Source organism: Silurus meridionalis, chromosome 29 (genome assembly GCF_014805685.1).
Source record: "Silurus meridionalis isolate SWU-2019-XX chromosome 29, ASM1480568v1, whole genome shotgun sequence".
NCBI classification, from domain to species: domain Eukaryota; kingdom Metazoa; phylum Chordata; class Actinopteri; order Siluriformes; family Siluridae; genus Silurus; species Silurus meridionalis.
In genome coordinates, this window is record NC_060912.1 from 4,959,995 (window position 1) to 4,985,304 (window position 25,310).

At 36.1% G+C, this 25,310-nt stretch overlaps 1 protein-coding gene across 1 annotated transcript in view; it reads right to left on the minus strand.

Annotated features, from left to right (window-relative positions):
- col11a2 (collagen, type XI, alpha 2) overlaps window positions 1–23,411 on the minus strand; it is a 54,743-nt gene extending 31,332 nt beyond the window's left edge. Inside the window, exons 1-7 of the mRNA XM_046843701.1 lie at window positions 23,199–23,411; window positions 23,005–23,114; window positions 15,677–15,835; window positions 10,830–11,040; window positions 10,379–10,541; window positions 4,880–5,002; window positions 423–1,031 (exon numbers count right to left, since the gene is read on the minus strand). Coding sequence (XP_046699657.1) covers window positions 423–1,031; window positions 4,880–5,002; window positions 10,379–10,541; window positions 10,830–11,040; window positions 15,677–15,835; window positions 23,005–23,092 — 1,353 coding nt within the window. The 5' untranslated portion in view covers window positions 23,093–23,114; window positions 23,199–23,411. The remainder of the gene's footprint in view (window positions 1–422; window positions 1,032–4,879; window positions 5,003–10,378; window positions 10,542–10,829; window positions 11,041–15,676; window positions 15,836–23,004; window positions 23,115–23,198) is intronic.
- Window positions 23,412–25,310: the final 1,899 nt, after the last annotated feature.

Genomic DNA, 25,310 nt, shown 5'->3' on the forward strand with positions numbered 1-25,310 from the left:
CAGTATAACCTATATTTCCTGATATAGTGGACTGGAAAATATAAACTTGTGGGGAAAAGATGTTGCAGCTGTGCATGGGCGAATAACACTCAGGCTATACTATACTATACTGCATTTCTGATTTTGTATACCAATACTGACCTGCTTTGTTTTTTTTTGTTTTTTTGAGGTTGTAACTTTCTACAAAAATCAGGAATGCCACAGTATGTGTGTAACACCATACAGTTTTTCAACATTTTACTTTCCAAATACCAGAGTCAGAGTGTTACTAATATATCAGCATGTCATGAAAAACACTTATGGTTCTAAGCCAACACTTTCACTGTGGCCTCATTTAAGAGGGTTTAGAGGTTTTTTTGTTGCTTGACCATGAGGTTGGAAATAAAGCTCTGGACAGCCAACGTGGGCTCTTAATGATGTACCTGTTTATAACCATTGGTTGGATTCGTCTTGAGTTTTTCTGCAGTCAAGGTGAAGGTGCCCCTGGCCGCAGACGTGGTGAAGGGCGGGAATCGTTTTGAAGAAGTTGTGTGAGGTTTTGTCATCCTTTGCGTTTTCTCCTTCTTGCCATAAGCTTTGTGAGCGTTCCCTGCTGCTGCCTTTTTTCCTACATCTACTTTGAGAGTGCCTCTAGTGCCAGCATTTGTTTTTTTTACAACTTCCACCTTTCTGTTGCTGCTGTTTTTGGCTTTAGAAACAGCATTTATAGCCGGCTTTCCATTTACACTGATACCACTAGGCTTTTTGTTTCCAGATGCTTTGCCACTGTTCTTTTTATTTACTACAGTGGGTTTTCCATAAGGGCCTGCCTTAGCCACTAAAGTTGACTTAATGCCAGAATGTGGAGCTATTTTGTGGTTTACAATTGTAGCTCTGCTCTTAGAACTCTTAATCACGTCAAATTTATTCAAGCCTAATTTAGTTTGCTTGCCTGGAGAAGGTTTATTTTTAGCTGATTTAGCTGAGCTAGGTGTTGCCATATAAGACTTGACTGTTTTAGTGAGGGAATTGGATTTGGTTTTCTTGCTGCCCTGCAGTTTTGTTTTGTTTTTGACAGATTTAAGTTTTTAATTATTAATGTGAAATGGTAGTTGAGGTAGTGAAAGTAAAAAATGAATAAATAAATAAAAAACAGAGAAAAGGGGGATTGAAAATAGCGGGGAAGGGCAGGAGAAGAGAAAAAAAAGAAGCGTTGGTGTTTGACGACATCATGACATTATGATTGCTTAATGCATATTTACTGTCTCACTGAGTCTGCTGCTGAAAATATTATTAACACATTGTTATGTTTCTTAATGCAATAAAAGGAATAAAATTTCTTTTGCTAATATTAAAAAGCTTGTGGTTCTATAAAAAAAAAAATCGGATGCTTGATTGGCACACTGTGCACTCAACATGAGCAAAGACATGACAACAACAAGCAACACAGAGATTTAAATGAATTTTTTGACCATTCAAAGTGACACGACGATCAGTTGCAATACTCCATATGTACATGAGATTCTTTAGATACTACTATACACTTAAAAGCTGTAGATAAAGGTTATATCAATAGCTGAGACAACCAAAAAAAATTCTTGTTCACAGTACTATTTCAGAGCAGGATACTGAAATGTGATGATCTGTAATGATTAGAACAATCCCAACTCCAGAGAAAAAGAACATAATGATATTTACAGAAAGGAAAAGTAAAGACTCCAGATATCCAGCCACATACATTTGCTGTAGTAGATTAACACAATATTTACTGGCCAGCTCTATATATAAGCACATGTACACTTACACCAGCCTGTCTGACCCCAATATCTGAAAATCTAACTGTACATTTTTATGTGCACACTTGGAAATCACTTTTTGGCATAAAATATACCATATAGATGACTAGATCTTATGCTGTTTTGTTGTCAGTTGGTATGACGTCAAAAAAAATCTTATATAAATACTATCATGGATTTTGGTGAAGTGTCTGAATGCAAAAATATCATGGTGCAACCAATGTCTGTCCTCGATTGCCTTTTTGATTTATATGCATGCGCACACAACTGCGAACGGGGTGCTGAATGGACAGTGACCATTCAGTGTTTTGGAAAGCAGACACATGACGGAAAGGTGGGACAGAGGAATTAGACATGGCTGGTGGCTGACCAAGAGCACAGCTGCTCCTGTGTCCTGTGTATGTGTTCGAAGAAGAGCTCGTTCCAAACCTCGAAAGAACGTATCTATATATAGCTTTCTTCCAAAGGTAACAGCAGCGGCTCTGGCAGCAAGTATTACAGAATCTGCCAAACCCAACCACACGTCTGCCTACAAGTTCCCCAAACTCCTCTGAGATGCAGATGTCTTAGCCTTTAGACTCTTTGCATTGCTGGAGCTCTGAAAGTGGCCCCAACTCCCCAGCCCTATCTAGGAAGCACAACGGCTGTTGACAAAAGCGATGGGAAGCGACAACGCAGAGGCATACTTGCATATGTTCGCCCGCATTGCTACACGGGAGGAGTGGCCGAAGTACGAATAGGCAAACTCCCTGCCTTCTCTCTAAAAAGGACGTAGACGACTACAACCTCATTTGGAGGAAATCCTGTCACGCTGTGGACTCTCCCCGACGAATGTGTCCACAGAGTTCCACCACTGGGCGTATCGAGTGGGGAAAACACCCGGACACAAATGGATTTTCCTATGATCCCACCGTCAGTTCACAGCTGCCCACCTTGATGACGTGATGATACACTCTAACAACTGGGCTGACCATTTATGCCACCTCAATGAAACACTAAAATAGCTAAAAAAGGATGAACTGACAGCAAATCCCTGAAATTGCCATTTGAGGCTGACTGAGGCACAAAACCTAGGCTACTGCATCGGCCAGTGGTTGCTAAAGCCACAGGAGGCATAGATCCAATCAGTCAGAGGCTACACCTGACCCAACTCCAAACGCTAGGTATGTGCCTTCCTGGAACTGTCGGGCTATTAAAGAAGATTTATGCCCAACTTCTCCTTTCTAGCCTCCCCCTCTCAGACCTGAGAAAGAAGGGACAACCCAAATGCATCTGCTGGTCCGACATTACCGTCTCTGTGTTCAGCCCAACACAGCCCATATATACAGTATATATATATATATATATATATATATATATATATATATATATATATATATATATATATATGAAAAAGGTTTATGACGATATCTGTTATATAGATCAGGCTTGTTCAGGATTTGTTTTTAAGAAAATCAGTGGAGCTATTTAAATAGCTTTTTTCAGTAACCTTAAGTCAAGTGTGATTAAAATTTGACAGACTGTATAGTCAAACTGTAATTAGTTTAAGGTTAACAGTTTGTTCATGTTCACATCTCCCAATCAGGGTTAATAGGATTAACACTGAGCTTCAAGCACAAGACATAAAAATGATAATTATATATAGAGGGTTTCATCACAAATTGTGCCTGGACCCCGCAGATTAGAACTTTCCCAAAAAGTATCCTTCACATCAATTAAGAAACATCAGTCATAGAAACATTTGGTCATTTGGTCACTTGGCCAGTTTAGCACTCACAGCACTCAGGCAAGCAAGATGGTTCCTTGTAATTAATCTACAGTATATGGGGATTTTTAAAACAATATTTTGGTTCATTATTAATGGCCATCAATGGGCCAAGCAGATTTCACCAAGAACTTCACATGGTTAGCATTATTTAGTTACTAGCATTTGTTATTAGGGAGGCTTTCATTTTTTTTTTTACAAGTTTTTCTCATTGTTATCTTCTCAAGCAAATTTCCTTAAATGCGGCCCACAGCAGATACAGTGCAGCTATAATAATTAAAAATAATAATAATTTTACAGATCAAAGACAACTGTACCTAACCATTAATTAAATAAGTAATTCTATCATCCCTAAAAACTTTCTGAAAAGATTCTTTCTTTATTTTTATTATTTTTAAAACATTCACAATAATTATCAGATTATGAAACACAGTGCATGTATTAGCATGTGCTGCAGCAATATATTAGCAATAATAAGACTTTGTTTAGATTTTTTCAAATAAACTCTTCTCCATTACATAACACTATATTTGTGTTTAAAGGTGAACACAAAGGTGTGGGCAATATGTGGAGAATCAACGCCCTTTATGCAGTTTATCTTTGCTTTTGATTATGTTTGGAGCTAATATCTAAAATGATAGGTATGTTTTTTGCAATCCACATTTGTTTAATTTAAAATCCGAATTACAGTGAATGTACAAATGAATGGAAATGTGACTGGACTAATAGATTCAGAGCAAAGACTTCGTGAATTTATATATTTTCCACTAGTTATCGCACGTTCCACACGTCCCAAATAGAACTACAATTAAATAAAGAAAACTAAATAAACAACTCAAGTATCACAGAAACAAGAGATTTTTTTTTAACAGAAAAGAAGATTTTAACTTCTTAGGCACATTTAAACACAAATATTTTTGCATTTCACTGTCAAAATGTGGAGGTTGCCAGGTCTGAAACAATCTTTGAAATATTTATTTGGCGCTTTTTTTGCGCTCTTTTTAAAAAAAAATCTAATCTTCACCTGTAATTCTTACATTACATGTGTATATCTTCAATAATAAAAAGATCAGTTTATAGAATCTTCATCTTAGGAGTGTACAACAATTTATGCATTAAAAAAAGACTTGCTGTTTATATAAAAAGAAGAGCTTGTCTGATTGTCATTAATTTTACTTTGCCTAAATATTTCTGTTACACAGTATAAAAGCTGTGTGCTAATATCTTAGTGCTGTTTTATATTAAACGAACCTAAATAAGTCTCACAGGACAGGTCTATAAAGCACAGCACAGTGTGTATGAGTGAGTGAAAATGTGAATGTGTAAAAATGACACTTACAAAAGTGTTGGGGTCCTGGGCCTGAATCCCCGGCAGAGGGGAATTGCAGTTTGGACTGTAATGCTCACAGAAGTCATAGGCTGCCTGAGCATTGGAGGCAATCAACAGCTGCTGGATATCGCCCTGTAGAGAAGCATAAGGTTTTTCAAATTTAGGAGCATAAGACAGTAATGTGTATTTCAGAGTCTTATTTAAAAGGCATAACTGACAGTAACAGTAGCTCCTAAAAGAAAGGGCCTCCAACCACCTCAACTCTTTCAAGCAATGCTGCTTATTTTGGGTTTCCCTTTTAAATGTGTCTATTTCTTTTCTTCATTCTCTCTTTCACTGGATATAATTATCATATACATTTACACTTAAATCATGTAAATTGTGTTTGCTTAATGCGGCAAGGTCAATTCAAATCACATATTGGATCTCAAAGTTGAAAAAGTTGAGCAATTCCTTGAGAACAAAATTATGTGACAAAATCATGGTTAATGGAAATCAAAATCACCAATTCATCCTATTCTGGATGTTGGTTTCACAATCAATGCCTTTATAATCCAGAAACTGCCTACACACTTTTGCATGTAAAAACAGGAAGCCACCTGTCATGCACCTGGACAACCCCTGGGCCCACTGCACCAGCGTAGGGTCTGACAATAGCTCTGAAGGTTTCATTCAAATCCTAAATGCAATAAGAAAACCGTTGGCTATTACATTGAGGTCTGTGTGACTCTCCAAAGAGATTTCTCCTTACACCATCCGTGCGCAGCATCACACCCTTCACGCTGGGTTCCCCAGACTCTTTCATATCTGTCACATTTTCTCAGTGTGAACTCTTATGAGTGAATGAAATGGGTCACCAATGGCAGACCTGTCATTTCTGGGCTTTCAGCACAGGTCCCACTAGAAGAGAAGATGTCAGGCTATAATGCCACCTTCATCGAGTCTGCTCCTGTGCACTGGGCACTTGGTCAGAATCATGCACACCAGTATCCTGATGAGGTACTAGGACCACATGCAGCTAGAAATAAACTTTCCGATGACGTAGCATCTCTGGATGGTGTTTCTGTTTCAGCATGTACGGCTGTCAAAGACCTTGGTGTGATTATTTACCCGAGTCTTTCCTTTGAGTCTCACGTGAATAATATCACCAGAATCGCCTTCTTTCACCTTAGAAATATTGCTAAGATTAGAAATATGATGTCGTTACAGGATGCAGAAAAACTAGTTCATGCTTTTGTTACTTCTAGATTAGACTACTGTAACGCTTTACTGTCTGGGTGTGCGGTAAGTGCATAAATAAGCTTCAGTTAGTCAGAATGCAGCAGCAAGGGTCCTCACTAGATCTAGGAAATATGACCACATCACCCCTGTTTTAATTAGTCTACACTGGCTCCCAATCAAATCTCGCATTGATTATAAAATATTACTACTGACGTATAAAGCACTTAACGGTCTCGCACGCAGTATCTGAGTGAACTTCTGTACCAGTATGATCCTCCACGCCTACTTAGATCAAAAGGTGCTGGCTATCTGTTGGTTCCTCAAATAATGAAGACTACAGCAGGGGGCAGATCTTTCTCTTATAAAGCCCCACAGTTATGGAACAGCCTTCCAATCAGTGTTCGGGACTCGGACACAGTCTCAGTGTTCAAGTCGAGGTTGAAAACTTATTTATTTAGTCAAGCCTTTTATCAGTAGATTTTTCTTAGGTAAAGGCACAGATCTGGAGGGAGCATGGATATAGAGTGTTTGGTGAACTGGTATATTTGTATGCTGTCGTCCCTCACATTCACACGTTCACTCAGGTTTGTTGACGGTGGTGTGGTGGGTCGTCTCTTATCCCAGAGATCCCTCATGTCTGTGTTACCTTCTGGTTCTCCCTTTTAGTTATGCTGCCATAGCGAGTCTTGCCGGAGTCCAAACTGCACAGTGACATTAACTTTCATACACCAATAGTTACACTTAATAATCCATATCCTTCTCTCTCTCTCTCTCTCTCTCTCTCTCTCTCTCTCTCTCTCTCTCTCTTCGGTCGAGTTAAACATGCTCCTGAGGCTCCAGTGACCACTGTTCCTGCCCTCTCCTCCATGGATCTTCACACTTCTGTGCAGCTCGGGACGGTCTCTCATCAACACCTTGGGTGGTTCCATATAATTCCGGAGTAGAACGGGTGCTTTTGAGGACGGATTGGACTGTAGTTGGTGTCAGCGGTCTGCTGCACTGACTCGGGAGTGCAGTTTGCTTCTGATCATCATCACTGTACCCCGCAACTTTGCATATATGCTTCAAATGGACATTTGGTGCAACCCAGATGAGGATGGGTTCCCTCTTGAGTCTGGTTCCTCTCAAGGTTTCTTTCTTATGCCATCTCGGGGAGTTTTTCCTTGCCACAGTTGCTCATCAGGGACAAACATACTTACAAAGAACATATTTACATTTAATCACCGCATTATTTGTGTAAAGCTGCTTTGAGACAATGTTCATTGTTAAAAGCGCTATACAAATAAAAATGAATTGAATTGAATTGAATTGAGGTAATTTTGTAGAGTTCTGGCAGTGCTTTTCCAGTTTCTTCTAGAGATTAGATTAGATTAGATTGGATTAGATTACATTAGATTAGATGCAGCCCTCTTCTCCTACTGTTTCCCTTTTATAGCCTTTTCCAGCTCTCCTCATGTCCTCATCTCTCAATATCTACTTCATTTTCTTGTAACTATACTTGTGAGAGCAAACATGGATGTGCCATCCTCCAAGCTGGTCTATCTGTGCAACATGACTGGGTTGCAGGTTCTGCCTCATTCTACAAGCAGTAAAAAAGTAATAAATCAGAAAACTAAAGACAAATTGGCCAGGAAGGAAAAAAGTAATAGTTAAAATAAAACATTTCCATTTTGGGGTCACTATTATGAAAGAAGACTTTTTCCTTTTTTAAATAATTAGAATGAAAAAAACAACATGTTTTCATTACATCATCTACCAAAATCTGTTTTTTATCAGTTACATATAATGCAAACACACATTTGATTATCCCACAAATGTTGATGGATCTGAATTATGAAATTGACTACTATATATAAATATGTCAGCTTGTTATATACTTTTGTTTAGTGTCCCATCCCAAGCGTATTCCCACCTCATGCCCAGTGTACCTGGTATCTGGGGATCCACTGTTACTCTGACCAACTTATAGTGGTTGAATGAAAGAATGAATGAGTGGTGTCAAGTTTAGGGTCGACCTCTCATGCTGATTCTTTTTTCCATGGTTCGTGGGCATTGCGAGATCACATTTCATATGCGGACCTATATTTCTTTATGTATTTATTCATAGCCTTTCTTTATTATTATTTTATTCATTACAATACACTGTATGTAATTTTATATTGTGATACCTGTGTACTTCCACCAGAGGGCTATCCTCCCTAACTACTGAATGCACACACACACACACACACACACACACACACACACACACACACACACACACACACACACACACACACACACACACACACTTCCCCCTTCCAAAACTATACTAATTTTCACTATAAAAGGACTGATTGGCTAATTATACTGCACTATAAATATATCTTTATATATTGAGTAAGCACTCAATTGTGTGTTAAAAATGGTCACACTATGATTCTCTGGCCTAGAGTAATCAGAATAAAAAATCATTTAAAGCTATACATGAAGCTATGTATAAATTAAGAAATGTATTCAAAGCTGTTACCACAAGTTTTGCCAGATTTTAAAAAAATCTATGCATCATATCCACTGTAAGAGATTTAACTCTAATAGTTATATGCAATACGTTCTGCATTTTTTTTCACAAATCAATCATTTTACAAATAATGGCAACAAACTACATAAATAATGCTAACAGAATGATAGTTACAAGTATAACTGTGGGTCTATAAATGCCAGCTCCCCACCAAGGGGTTTTTTCAACACCTGTACATCCTCTAGTGCATGTACACTCCATGCAGAGACAGATAAATCATTTAGGCAAGAAGAGTGAGTTATTTATATTTGCTGAGATGATTATTAGTTGTTCACACTGAGGCCTATTTTCAGAATCTGTGCAGCTCAGTTTGGATAGACTTTAAGACATGGGGCAAATTCCATTCCCACAACTCTTGGTGGAGTTGCTTTATTTTTTCCACAATTACAGCTATGAGTTTTGAGTCCCCAGTGGTTAGCTAAAATAGCTGCCAAATATACACTTGTCGCCCCTAAAGAATGGGCTATCACTTTAGTTTTTGGTTTTAGTTTATGGATTTGGCACATAATCTTTTTCCCTGGTCCCCTGCACAACCTCTGGATGCAAGGAGCACTGTCCTGATCTGTTAGATGAGACTGCTCATGGGGCTACCATGTAAATCAGAGTATTCTTTTTCATTTAGCTATAATGAGGTGAGAGCGTAAGACAATGAATTGAAAAGCCTGTACTTGAACATCAACTTCAAAAATAATATCATCGAAAAAAAAATGTGTTGCCTTCTTAGACATTGTTCTTTATGGTCAGACTCCATGTGATCTCTAGTAGTGATGAGTCTGAGTCATTCGTCCTTTTGTCACGTGACTCCCATACACGCTATGAAGGTTAATCAAAGGAGTGAAATGAACTAAATGACTAAAAAAAGATTTGTTCATTTTGAAGAACAAGATTCAAAGAGCCAATGAATGATCCAATCTTCCCATCACTAATCTCTAGTGGTGTGGGGTATTTTGTCAGATGACAATGGAGTAAGTTGGTGAAGGTACACTATCTTGTGTAAACTGTGCCCGCACATATTTGTTTATTTGTAATAAATGTACATTTGGTGCAACCCAGATGAAGATGGGTTCCCTTTTGAGTCTGGTTCCTCTCAAGGTTTCTTCCTTATGCCATCTCAGGGAGTTTTTCCTTGCCACAGTTTCCACCGGCTTGTTCATCAGGGACAAACTTACACTTATAAAAAACATCTTATTCATTATTTATCCCCACATTATTTGTGTAAAGCTGCTTTGAGATAATGTTCATTGTTATAAGCGCTATACAAATAAAAATGAATTTAATTGAATTGCATATTGGTGGAGATGCTTGTTTTTTCCAGAACAGTGTAGCTAGACTTACTACCTACCAATAATGTGTGGGAAAAAAGCTAGCACTTTAGTTAAATGTTGTGTCCAAAAAGGCTGAATGTTCTGTTGGTCAACTTCCCAGATCCTTTGCACAACTCATAATCAAACCAGCTGTGAGCAACAACACCTCAACCCACAGTGTTTACACCAGTGGTGGCAACAGACAAAAAAACAAAAACAGTATGACCAGAAATATGTATATTTCAGTGCTTGGTGACAACCTGGGTAAAAATGTGTCTTCTTTATATGTCTGTCTTTGTGTGAGGCCATTTTTCCAGCTGCATTCCAAGAAAAGAATGTCAAATTTGCAAAGGCATAAGCTGATGACTGGTGTTGCAAATCAACATTTGGTTTAAATTCATTGTAAGTTCAATTACAACCTACCTGAAAAACTTCGCTATCCAAAAGACGAGAACCAAAAACAGTGATGCCCTTGTTGTCCACCACTGGTTTGTTACTTCTGGGAAGGGGTCTTATCATTTGCTTCTTACAGTCAAGGAAAAGAGTCACGTTTTTCTTCTGCACAGAAATAGCAATGCGATGCCACCTGCAGGGTTAACAGAGTTAGAACAAAAAGTGTGACTAAAAGTTTTAAATACTTGCCTACATTAAAAATATGATTATAATTCCACTAAATCCTGACACAGTAATATATTCCAGTAAAGTCATTAAATCTGCTTGTGAGTAATTGGGTTAAATTAGATAAATGCTACACAGTAAACCCAGTAAATACTGTTAGTACTTTAGTCATTCTGCATTCGATTAAAATAAAAACTCAGATACTGTATATTAAAAATAAATTGTGATTTGCACTCTGAATGGTTCGGTTACTGACTTGCCGTCAGCCAGGTTGACGCCCTTGAACAAGGGGTAGTTTTCAGGGGTAGGCATGCGACTCTGGTCCTCATACAGGAAGACGGGGGAGCGTCCCAGCTCCACTCCTAACTGCTGCACTCCTTGCTCATTGTAGATGGACAATAGGAAGGCTTGAAGCCCAGCCTTGGCCTTCACTGTGGTCATGATGGAGAAGTTCTCTGGAAAACGACCTTGTGAAGAAAAAAAAAAGATTTTAGATCATATTCAAATACATAAAAGAAGAAGAGATAATGGTAAATTATAAGAAATTAATTATCTCTATATATATATATATATGCAGGAATGGAAGGTTAAAAAAAAAAGATCAATTTAGGGTTGAGAGGCATGAAGAGGTGATAAGGTAGTTGGAACAAGACAGGAAGTGACCTAGAACATTGTCCATGTGACATTTAAAATTTTTTAAATCATTAACATGAAAAAAGCATACTCTGTGTGGCTTGAAGTAATGTTTATTTAACCAAATTATGATGTTTGATTTTCCCCTCCAACCAGAAACAAGCATTCAGAAAAAAAATGCATTGACCTCAAATTTACATTAAACCAGGGTCTAACAGACCTTTAAAAGAAAAATCTATGTGCCTAACAGGAAATCTAAACATGAGGGTTAAATTTAGGCTCACCAAGCTACACACAACAACTCTTTCCTACTTAACAATTACCCATGCTGAAAACATTCCAGATATATGCATTTACGGTGTTTTCATTACATAAGCTCTTATTTATTTAATTCGTTTTAGTAATCGAATCACCTAGCGCTAGAGCTAAGCTTCTCTTTTGCTGAAACAGGTCAAGAGAAAATCTAATTCATGACATGGACATTATTGTTAGAAGGGCTAGAAGGGCATTAGTGTTTATTGTTGTGTTTAGACACTGAGATTGGGATGTCTAGGAATCTCCAGTCCCAGTTCATCCCATAGAGAATTCAGTGTAAAGGCGGTTGAATAGTTATTTCCAATATAGAACTTAGCTTGACAACGCTGTGTACCAGCACAACACATCTCGCATACTTGAAAAAATGTACTGCAAATGAGGAATCAATCATGATGCATGAAACAGCCAAAAGTATTTTCTGAGACAGAACAAAAAAATTTGAAAATGTACATGTAAAACAGGGAAATATCACATTGGCAAGAAATATTGTCAATTATCTCAAAATATATTATTTGTATCTGCAAGATTATGGGATTTTGCATAGAAATGCACAATATTAAATCTAAGCGCAATCTGTCATCACTCCAAAACTATGAACGTTAAAAAAACCAAAAAACATTGTATTGTACAACTAAATAAAGTAGAAAAAAGGAGAAGTTGGTGAAGAGCACAAAGAAAAAGGAGAAGAGAAAAAAATATTATGAATGATTTTTGAACTGAGATATGCAAACATAATCATCTTTATCCCTGGACCAAAACACAAAAACAGTATTCAGCATTAAAGAAAATTATATAAATATTAAATAGAAAAAATAGCATTAATTTCTTTCTGAATGTAATTTTAAGATAGATAGATAGAATTCAAAATGTACACACCCCTGTGTAAAACCAAAATAAATCATGTCTGAATGTTTTTCTCACTATTGAAAAAGATCACACTTGAGTAACTATTGTCCTAATTGTGGAATAAAATGTACAGTCACTATTCCTCAAGGTACAGTATTACTATTCTGAGGAATTCACCAAGCCAAGTTTTGACTTATTTATGTCAGTGATAAATCATACCTGGTTAATACTATTAAGGTTTGAGTTTCTGTGTATGTGTTTGTCATGTTTTTGTCTTTTATTCGTAAATGTATCAGATTTGTTTTTGCATACATGATCAGGCAGAGGAGATCCAGAGGAGCCAGAGGTGGCCTTATTGGCTTATGTCTCTTCAAGCCCAATGTAAGGAAGTATCATCCTTACAATCTTGGCCTCTAGGTCCCTCAGTGGACATCCTTACAGATACATGCTTTTTCATGGGTACCAGCCCATCTACCTGGTGTGCCTCCAGACTCCACTTTATATATTGCTCTACATTTCATCTTAGCTGAGAACTTTGCTCCAGTGTTCTTCTTGGCTGTGGATGTTGCTCTACCTTTCTGCTTAGCTTAAGGCATTTGTTGACCTTTTTTCTCAGGCGACAAAATCGCTCTGCTTTCTTTTCGATCTAGAATGTCAGTCCACTTCTTTGCTCACATGAGGACCTTGCTTTGCCTCCTTGCTCCACTGAGGACATATGTTTTGTAATGTTCGTGCTAAACTGACAACATTGACAATTATATAACAATATCAAAAATGTATACATTTATTTAAGAACTGAATAAGATTTAATCATTTTAGCAGACAAACAATAAAAAAAGAAAATATATTAGAGAGAAAAAATGAGAAGAAATACCATTTTGAATATTTTTATTTTATTTTATTTTAGCATGGTTATGTTAAAATAATACCCCTGGGCCACCTAAAGCAGTTGTAATTAATCCCAAATAAAGATCAACTGTTTTTGTAGTTGATTTTTCACATCATGGTTTCTCACTGTAAAAAAATTTATTACAAGAGGGGATATAAAAGAATTTCAGACACATTATACTGTATTTACTATGGTACAGAGTGAAATCCATTATTAGGTCAAGAAAATGAAGCAGTGACATTATCAAGAAAAGGACGTCCCTCCAAAAAGTTCAAAATGATAAGACGAAAAAAGGCAAGATTTTTCAAGGAGGCTGCATAGAGCTATAGCAACTTAAAAGCAGTTGTAGGAACATCTGGCAAAAACTGGTTGCTCATCTGTGAAATACATCTTGTTTTTAAGTTAGACGTGGTTTGTATTTGTTTTTTTAGAGTTGCAGGATAACTGTAGATACTCAAATGCAGTAAAGTTAGGAGGCTATATTCTCACTTATACCATCAGCCAAATATCTAATAAATCAAGGTGTTAATTTTTAGCCTAAGTGACAACCAACAGTCATCTGGTTTTTATTTTTATTTTTATATTCTTAATTTTAGTTTTTTGTATATTTCAAACAAAATTATTATTCTTTTTTTTGGAATGTAAGACGAATTTAATGGTGCATAAATGTTTTAAAATTTCATAAATGTTAAAATTTAAACATTAAATTTTTAGCTTTTAAAAAGGTTTCATAACTTGAATAACTTTCAGTTATATTTTTTGTATTTAGTTTTAGTATTGTTTTAGTACTGTGTGTGAAAAGCTAGAATGAATGTTAAAAAAATGTTTTATTGATTCAGAAACTGATAGTTTCACTGATAGTTTTACTTCTGTCTGACCACTTATTTTTGATGTACATATATTCTCCATTGCATAATAATTTCTCTTTTCCTTCACTAAGTCCTTGCAAATTCCACCATACAGTATAAAATGTATGTGCACCCCTGAACATTAAACCTACATGAGCTTATTTCCAGGCAAATTCTTGGGGTTTAGTGTTCATTCAGCTAGAAGGGCACTAGTGTTTATTGTTGTGTTTAGACACTGAGATTGAGATGTCTAGGAGTCTCCAGTCCCAGTTCATCCCATAGAGAATTCAGTGTTAAGGGGGTTGAATGCAGGGCTTTATGCAGGACACTCGAACCTCTTCTTTGACGCCAACTATTCCACCTACACCACACTATTGGTTGTATATGTTGTATATGGTTTTACCAAACCAGCCTGAAATAGTGATTTGTGACTCATCTAGGTAAAAAATTCCCAAAGCTCAAAAGGCCAATGATGGATTTACCATTGCTCCATTAAATGATCAGCAATAAGGATACTGATTTGAGGCTTGTGTCCAGCTGTTCAGCCATGAAACCCATTTCATGAAGCTTCTGATGCACAGGTTGTGTGCTGATGTCATGTGCCCAGGCAAAATAGGGCACTTTGTGTGGCCTATAGCCTTTTGAATGTAATGTTTCTCTTTTATATTAATAGCCTCTAGAGCCATATTTACACTATAATTACACCATAAGTATTGGGACACCCGACTATTCCAGCCATATGTGGTTCTTTACCACACAGTTGGTACACACAAGTAAAGAACAGTAAAGGATGTCTTTGGGTGTGGTAGTATAACATTTAACATTCATTTGAACCGGGCGACCCAAAACTTTGTCCCTGTGCATAAAGCCAACTTCATGAAGATATGGTTTACAGGGGTTGAGTGGAAGATAATGAGTGGCCTGCTATAGACCTCTGACCTCAACCCTGTTGAACATCAGTACCTGACTTCAGTAATGCCCGCAAATCTCCACAACCATACTCAAAAATTTAGTGGAATGGTTATTATAACAGAAAACTAAGACCAAATTGTGGACTAAGACCAAATCTTTTCCATTTAGTGTAGCGGCATAAAAATTTCATCAACTGATGAACTTGTGGTAAAGGATGCACCTTATGACAGTGCCATGTGTACAATGATGCAGCTTATGATGTGCCCCTTCGGTACCATTCTACTTATCTGTGGACACTGTGCTAAAACACCTATACTCACTAATTAGGAGGGATGCACATGTCTTTAAATATATATTTTACATTAAAATGAATTTGTGCATTGTATAAACACTGAAATTAGATTCATTTCTTATTTAAATTTAATTGAGGTGACTTGTTCTAAAATTAGATCTTGGCCAACCTTAAAAAACTTTTGTAAGTGTCCTGTCCACTGCTCCTTCCTAGTACATGAGGCAGTGTAATTTCTGCACAAGTGGGCCTTCATGCTTCTTAAAAATACAAGAATCACTGCTTTATAGATCACCCCAGAGCACCCTGTGCATATAGCATTTGCGATGGTGAATGGTTCATAAATTTATCAAGATTTTAGAGATTGGTACCTGGGAACAGTTGCTTGGTTGGAGCAGATATTTGGGCCTTCTTGCTGATGCGGTAGGCATGATCAGTACCGCTATGGCGCGAGACACAAAAGCCTGGAACCTTTTGAACACCTTCAGGGAGGGAAGGAATCTGCAGAACCCGCAAAACATCAACCGGATCTATGAAGAAGAAAAAACAGAGAAGAAAAAGGAATTCACTTCACCTGTAGCATTATAATAAAGATTTAATGCTGTGTAGAGATGTTTAAGAAATCATCTTAAAAATAATAAATTCTGTTAGTTTTCAAATTAATCTTTAAAGCAGCTGAAAAAATTACCTTTTAAAAACTAATGCAACAAATAGCAATGCACAATATGACAGATTTCTGAACCTGACATTTTAAGTGAGTAAGGGAGCTCACATTTGTGAATGGAGATGAGGATGGGTCCCCATTCTGCTTTCTCTCAAGATTTCTTCCCTACAGAGAGTTTTTTCTTTCCACTGTCACCACTGTGTCTCTCACTAGGGATAGACTTATAAGGAAAAAAGCTTATAGGCACTAGTTTATGAATTTATATTCATAATCTATTTCTGTAAATCTGTCCAAAGTGTCTATTGTTAAAAGCAAAATTAGTGATCTATGAGAACTATATTTTATCACTTCCACAGTTCATTGTTCTATTTTCCTGATCATCATAACCTTGTTTAGGCACCGAGTGAGAGTACCTATTCCTTATATTAAGTTGTGGCATTGCGACAAGTTATCAGGTTAAGTACAATTTATGTATTTCTAAAATGTAATAAAGTGAAAAGTAAGATAAAGTGTTACGTAAAATAAAATAAATTAAATTAAGGACAGTAACAAAAAAAGTAAAAAAAAAAATCTAAATTTATAAACACACTGAAAGAAAATTGTAATGACGTAACCTGCAAGAGAAACTTTTTGGTATATAATACATCTGACCATGTTTCACATTTCAGATATATTATCATTTACCTATATTACATCTATCTATATTTTTATTTGCAGAACTCACACACCACTTATACTACTATAATCTGAGTGCAGTTTGCGACCTGACGGAGCATGGATATAAACAAAACCCTTAATTAAATGAATAGAATGTTTCAGTGATGATTTAACAGAAAACAGTAGCTAGTCTGATATAAGAGCGTGTTGTGTTGCAGTAATAAACAATTTTTAAGATACATTTTAGTTGTTCTCTCACACACCAGTACAAACAAAATGATTGCACATTAATGTGAACGATATAAACCATGGCTTTCTGCTAAATAAATAATATTCTCTCATATTTTACCTCAGAGCTTACATTTCCCTGATTTAGTTAATCAAGCTAACTGTGTTTAAATCTTCATATATAGATGCTCATTTAGAATGAATTCACGTTATCAACCAATGTGTTCATTATAATCCAAAAGATTATTAAGACTTGTAATTTGCACAATTATACTGCAATAGAGCAGAGCTATTAAAAAAAGTGTTATCTTACATTTTGTTTCTTTTATTCAACACATGTGACTACCGTAATTTCTGGACTATAAAGCGCATCCATATATAAGCCGCACCCACTGAATTTTACAAATATTTTTATTTTAAACATAAATAAGCTGCACCTGTCTATAAGTCGCAGGTGTCTACACTAATGTACTTTACACAGGCTTTAACGAAAGACACGTTACACACGGTGTAACGGGTAAAATATGTTGCGCATTCTTTAGGAGCATAGCGGTATTTTGGGAATAGCATGCCACTGCATTTTTCCAGTATTACTGCATGTGTTCAAGACGAGGATTATGTCCTTATTATTTTCTGATGCTGATTTTTAAGTTTCTTTGACTAACCCTTAACGCTGTTGCCAAGAAAACTTGCTTGTGCTTATATGATTTCTGTTGTAACTGGAGTTAGCGAGCTCTCCCTTGACCTAGACTCAACGCGTTACAACGGCTTGTATCTAAACAGTAACCGACCAAGAAAGTCATTGCTCACTGTCTTCCTCCTTCCTTTCACAACTATTTCTCTCCGGAGTTTATCTTTTGCATCGTCGTGCGTTTAAAAAAAAGATTTTTCTCCCAAAAGCCATGCAGCTCAGAACACAGGTGAGGTGCGTATTTTTGTTTCCGTTCGGAAATTTCATTTGTCTAATGTTATGTCGTTCAGTTTATTGGCTTGAAGTTTGTGAAACCGGGAAAAACCCAGGAAAAATTGTTTAAGTCGGGGTTCAAAACATAGGAAAAAAGTAGCGGCTTATAGTCTGAAAAATACGGTATATTAAACATATGTATATTTTCTAAAATGTAATTTTTTTTTTTTTAACAAGGCTGAGGATGGAGCCACCAGGAAGGAGGAAAAGAAGAAGGCCAAGGAGGAGGTTCATGGATGTGGTGATGGAAGACATGCAGGTAGATGGTTTGAAAGAGGCAGATGTAGAGAACAGGGGGTATGGAGACGGATGATCTGCTGTGTTGATCCCTAACGAGAGCAGGTGAAGGAAGAAGAAGATGTAATATTTTTACATGTTGGATAAAAGAATAACAGGAATCAGAAAATACAGCAGCTCATATTTTATTTAAAATTTAGCAAGAAACACAGTAATATACTGTGAAAAAAAAAACTAATGTTGACAAAAAGCTAATATATGACAGTATTTAATTGTAAACATGTAAACATTATTTAGTGTTCATTTATAATACATTTATAATAGATCATCAAATAAAATAATATATAACATTCTGAAATATATTAGAAATGATTTAAATAATAATTAATAATATATTTTATTTACAGTGCATCTTCTGAGAGTCATACCTACAACAAGCAGGTGGTTTGTGCTTCAAAAACCATGTAAAAATATATTATTATTATTATTATTAAAAAAATTCTTACTATATTCCAAATTCAAATGTTTTGAAATTCAACGCAATTTCTAACATTAACAAGAACGCATCTTCTTTAATTAATAATTAGAGACAAGAGGGAGTTGAAATTTAGCAGCAGGTACTTCAGTAATCGGTGATGTGCTATCTGATGCTAAAACTCTGTTCTGTTTTAGAGTCTAACAGTGTTTTTAGTGTTAAATATTATTCTTATTGTTATGTTAATAATATCCTGCATAAGGATTTGCTTTTGATGGAGGCCACAGTGCAAATAAAAAAATCCTTTATTTAGAGTATTGTCAATTTTATCCAGTACTGTATATTTCTCTTTTTAGGCACTAATTTCTTGCACAAAAATGTTTTTTATTTTTTTAATTATGTTTTCTGTTTTACTGTTAAATATGTTTTCTAATTGTAACTATCTACTTCTAAAAAGACATGGAAATAAATGTTGCTATCATCTATAAATCAGGTCACAGCCACCTATTCACCTATCACACACTAATTTCCAATTACTCACACACACACAGGCCAGATATAAAAATGGATTTTCATTCATGAACTATTTAGGTCTTTGGATATGGTAGCATAGATTTTTTCCTTCATTTGAACTAGGAGACTCAAACCTGTTTCGGCATGGCAAGGCCTTGTCATTTCACCTACATCATTACCTGTATTTACCCTTGAGCTCTTATGGCTGAATGAACACAAATCTCCACAAACACAGTCAAAAATCTAATGGAACATCTCCCCAGTAGAGTGGAGAATATCATTACAGCAAATGGGGACTGAATGAAAACATATAAAAACATATATGAAAGCACTACAAACTTTTGTTCATATAGTGTATATTTCTTGAGTGTGGATTTATAAAGATTTTTTAATAACGTATTTTTACAATACAAGCTACTTTTAGCTAATCAGAGAAGTCATCTACATTATAAAAAGACATCTTCATTACAAGACATAACAAGACATCTACATTATACTATAATTATTACTATTTAAACCAGTCTCAACTACAAAATCTGATTCATCTCCCCTGTGGTCTTTCAAAGCTATTACACCTGCCGATATTAAAACTGTGGTCTTACGTGAAACATTAAAGAAAAGCAAATGGCCCTGTTAAATGCAAAATATAAATTTTAACCACCTGCTAATATAACATGTAGATCAGTCATTGATATAACAATATTATATGCCATTCCTACTTATATTTGTTATTCGGGAGACTAAATAAAGATGCACGTTATTGGTGGCACATAACTGGAATTAAGTTGCAGACCCTGTGTATCTTAGCAGCTTTTGTAGCTACAGTACCTCTTAACCCAAATGTAAAAAAATCTGAAAATCATGAGCCATGTTTACTTTTCCTAATCTACCAGAATGTTCCAATCAGCGGTCAAAAACAAAACCTTGCTTCGTACAAGGATTGCAATATGGGAATATGAGGACTTTACTGGATTCTAAATCTGCAACAATGGAACATGGATGTCACTGCATTTGAATTAATCCAGACTCCTGGGTGAAGTCTCTCTCAGGGAAGACGGTGATGGTCATATTAAAAGGAAGCATCTGCACTAATGTACCATTAATTGAAAAAAAAACTACTCAGCCTCACCAAAACACCAGTTGGTCTAAGTGAAATGACTTTCCTGCTGCTACTTTCCTCAGTGACAAACTATCTGTATGAACATGACCACTAAAAGAGGATGCAAAACACTTTTATCAGGTCCTTTAGGATACCCAGAAAAATAAAATCCTCATAAAAATGCAAAATATTAGCAAAAATTGCCTCAAACATAGGCTAGTTCTTTCTGAACAACTGAAGACGCCAGTAACAACAAGTGAAATATCACTTAATTAATTACATAAGGCGCAAGTTTTCACACATATGCCTACCAAGTGAGCATCAATAATTCAGCCTCATTAATCTGGATTCTGAATTATAAAAAAAAACAAGTAATCCATTCTAATGTCTACAAAGCCTTATGAGAGATGCGCATTTTAAATGAAATGGAATAGCAGAGGACACGCTAACATGCATTAAATGCCATAATGTGGGAAAAGGGGAAAAGTAACTAAAATATGCCATAGGTACCCATGAAAGTTCTCTTCAGAGTCCTATGGATTTAGCTGACAAAATCTATTTGGAATATTGTTCATGGATTTGGCTTTGTATAGGAATATGATCTCATTGCACATAAACTGAGCACAAAATTTGTGTAGGTTTTGTCATCCTCAATTGCTATGAAAAAACAATAATTTTTATATGCATAAGATGCACAACTAAACATCAAAAATAGCAGAAAGGTTGTGTCACATATACCTGGACTTCCTCAGCAGTTTACTGTATCAGTGTAATTAGAGTTTTTTACTGTTTAATCCCATGGAATAAGCACATGAACTTATACAGGAAATCTATTTTTTTGTGTCATGGTTTTATAGTAAAGTTATTTTCTCTTTGGATTTTGAAATCTTAAAGTAAATGTTATGTTGAAAAAAGACAGATGCTTCCACTTCCAGGCTCATTCATGGATGGAGCAAGTGTTGAATCATGTTTCAGATCGATAGAAGATTCAGAAATCTTAACTAATGGCAAGTGATTAATAACTAATTAATCTTGAATAAATAAAAAATCTACTTTATTTATTTTTTTTTTTACATCTGTACCAAACAAATGTAAAAGTTTTGTTGAATGATGTTCTACATTTCCCACAGTATTTCCCTGTTTCAATAATATGCTTATAAAAACATATATATATAAAACACATAGTATATAATGTTTCTTTCCTTCTGTTACTACTGAGCTACTCTTTATACATTAGTTCATCCTTTCAGACCCATGTTGAAAATTATTAAATTATAAACTTACACACACATATATATATATATATATATATATATATATATATATATATATATATATATATATATATATATATATATATATATATATGTGCTTCAAGATTATTGCTTTTGACAGGAAAAAAGAGAGCTGCTGACCATCTGGCCACACCCTTTTTTATGATGTCACATAAATTGAATCAATCATCAGTTATTTATTGTTATCAAGTAATCCACAAACATTAAAGTCAGGAAATAAATGCTGTTAAGTGTAATATGTACAAAGGAAAGTCAGAAATTTTTTTTCCCTTTTTTTTCTATTTAAATAAGCAGGACATTTTTTGACAGTATAATGTCAGAGCATTCCTTCAGCTGGACTGCTACACACAGCCGGCTGTCTGTGCTGTTTTCACCACACAGTGACACTGTCACACATGTAAACCAACGTCTGTAGCACACACAGTAAAGCATTCATGTCACTATTTAAACTCTGCCTTTTTTTACAGGTAAAAAAAACTGTTTCCCTCCCTTGGCGTTTGCGGTTACATAAACATAACTGAACAAAGCGCACACACAGGCAGACACTAACTCTTTCACTCACTTCTGAGGACTTCAATATAACCCATTCATTAAACGTATTCAAGCTTTCTTCAAAAATGTATATAATTAACGCTTTGAAGCTGAAACACATTTTCTTTATAGTACACCAAAGAGATTCAGTTTTTTAGAGATTTTAAACAACGTATAAAATAAAATACATTATATATATATATATATATATATATATATATATATATATATATATATATATATAATTTTATACATTGTTCAAAATCTCTAAATTTAGCAATTTTTTTGTCATCAGTCAGAATCTTATAAAGATTATAACTTCAGGACTACAGTGCTACAGTAAGTACAGAACTGCTTTTATTGATGCAATCTTTTCAAATACCTGTAATCACAATCCTAGAGAAAACACACCTATATATAGTAGGAATGCACACACAACCATGTTGTAATTGGATTAAATTAGAGGTTAGATTAGGCCTGCCCTGTTTCTAAACTTCTGCTTTATAATTAGAGGATAAGAGAACAGGTGAGAACTCAACTTTCAGTTCAATACAGGTTTAATATAATGTATGTTTATATAGACTACTCCAGGAAATCAGAGTGAACCTGTCCAGCATCATGAACCTGTAGAGCCAGACGTGATGGAGAAAAGCACCGTCCTAGCCTCTGTCACCTCCTGGGATATGCGCGTGCATCCAGGGCTGCTTTATCTCCTAAGGAGGACGTGTGCTCTTTATCTGTTCCAGAAGTGGATGAGAACGTGTTTCAGATCTCCTTATTGCTGAAAGTCATGCAACTGTGTCATATTCTCTCTCTCTCTCTCTCTCTCTCTCTCTCTCTCTCTCTCTCTATCTCTTTTTCTCTCACTGTCTCCCTCTTATTTCTTTCTCTAACAATGCGTAAAAGCAAAAAGAAACAAGCGCGCGCGTCAAGGTGAGAGCCCTTGCTTCCTGCAGATATTCTGGAGCTCTGTGCGCGCGCGCGCGTGTGTGTTCGCTCATGCATAACATCATTATCTTCAACAAATGCACCTTACCTGCTTGTGCCCGGAGAATTAAGCACAGGACGAACACAACAATTATAGGCTCTTGCATCCACGGTCTCCGTTTCATCCGAATATCCATAGTTTCCAAGATTTTGGTGAGACTACAAGGCAGGACAGCAAAAAGTTACCAAAAAAACCCTGTTGAGGTCCGCTTTTAAAAAAACAAAATTGTAGCGCACACCCACCTTTTTTACATATAAACTTTTAGGTTCAATAGAAGCAGGGACGCTGGTGATAAATCTGACGCTAAGGAGCCATGGAGTCAGAAGGAGAGAGGAGAGAGGGAGAGAGAGAGAGAAAGAGAAAGAGAGACTTCACACGGCAATCAGACTTTCTCTCTCCCAACAGTCTCTCTTCCACTTCTTGCTTTACTCCCTGAAAAGCTAGGAAGCATGTGGAAGTGAGAGAGGGGGAGAGATAGAGTGAATGAGAGAGAGAGAGAGAGAGAGAGAGAGAGAGAAAGAGAAAGAGAGAGAGAGAGAGTATGATGAGGGAGGGAGGGAGGGATGGATGGATGGAAGGAGGGAAGGTACACGCATAGCCATACTAATCACAGGCTACACCTCGGCTCGAGACGAACCTTAGAACAGACCTGCTATTGTGCAAAAACCTTAAGCAAAGCTCCAGCATTCACAGTCTGATCTGATTGATTGATCCTCTTATACACATGCATTATACACATATTATTATTTACTTCTTATGTCCTTACATATGAATTATTCCCATAACTAACCTGACAAACATACAAGTGAACTAGAATAATCATTTGGCTCATTAGAATATAGAAGAAGCCATGTGACCTGCAGTCTGCCCTCCATGCTGGTGTTTTCCTAAACACTGTATAAAGGTTGATTACATTTTTATGTAATATCAAAATATATCTAGTTATAGGTGTGCAGTTTCAAAACACCATCCAAAATATGACTGTGGTAAGTTGCAGCTCAGTGGATGCTGTTAGACCTCTGATCAGAAGGTTATGGGTTCAAATCCCAGCATCACCAAGCTGGTACTGCTGGGCCCTTGAGCAAGGTGTTTAATGCTCAGCTGTATAACTCTAAGTCACTCCGCATAAAGGGGTCTACTAAATGTAGTTTAGGCATCCCTTTATTTCTATAGCACTTTTAACAATGGACATTCTCAAAGCAGCTTCATTAAGAGGTTATAAAGTTGTATAAATAAATGTATATGTTTCGTGCCTATATGTTTGTTCTTTATCATTTTGTTTATCCCAAATGAGTGAGCCAGTGGCAACAGTGGCAAGAAAAAACTCCCTGAGATGTTATAAGGAGGAAACCTTGAGAGATTCAGAGAACCCATCCTCAACTGGGTGGTCCATTAATTACAGTTCCATCATTGTTGAGGTGTCAAACTGTGGTCCTAAGCCATTGTAGCAGACTGTTGATATTAATTGTAGTCCAAATCCAACCTCGAAGATCTTAAGTTGCTCAGTAACCTATTGGATGTTAGGTTTACTGTTAATGTGGAACCATCCCCAGCTGCCATCCCCATCCCCAGTTAAAGGGGACTAAGATTTATAAAGAATAGTCAGTTGAACTGCTTTAAATTCAATAACAATAGATTGAGTCCCATATCATATACACAATTTTTAAATAATCTTACTGGAGTAATCATCCTAAACTTGCTTTAAGATGAAGAACAAGCAAAAACATTTTGTAAAATATTAAAAGTCTGAGAACTTTAGTATGTAATACTTTATTTAGTTAACACTGGAAAGAAACACATTACAGAAACTTGTAAACTTGATCGTGGTCTAGATCACCATTTCTAAGTGTATGTGCATTATAGTTTATTTTGTTTTTTTTTAGTGAGTAATCCCTGTCATTGAATCGTGATACACTGATCGATTTGATCTAAACTGGTTTTGCCTAAGCTTCGAGAGGTCATGCCAGCTCAAGTAGATAATACACAGGAGCAGCTATTAACCATCACCTTGTGGTTGGTGTTTAAATGTGACCCAGCAGTGTTAGCCCAAAATTTGTGACATAGAGGCATAGAGAAAAAGCAGTTTCTTATATTCCCTTGTTTGTTTGTAGGAAGAACAAGAATTTGACTCCAAAATAAAGGCTGGCAAATTCCCTAGAGTATAAGTGTGATGGTTTAGAGAAACTGCAAGACAGAAGTTTAGAAATGCATCGATTTTGCTTTCTGTAAAGTCAGAAACAGATTTGATAGAGTTTGTTTTTTGTTTTTCTGTATATGTATATATTGTATTGTTTTGTAGAGTTTGGCAAATACTCAAAGCACATACCATAGCCCTTTACATTAAGAAGGTCATT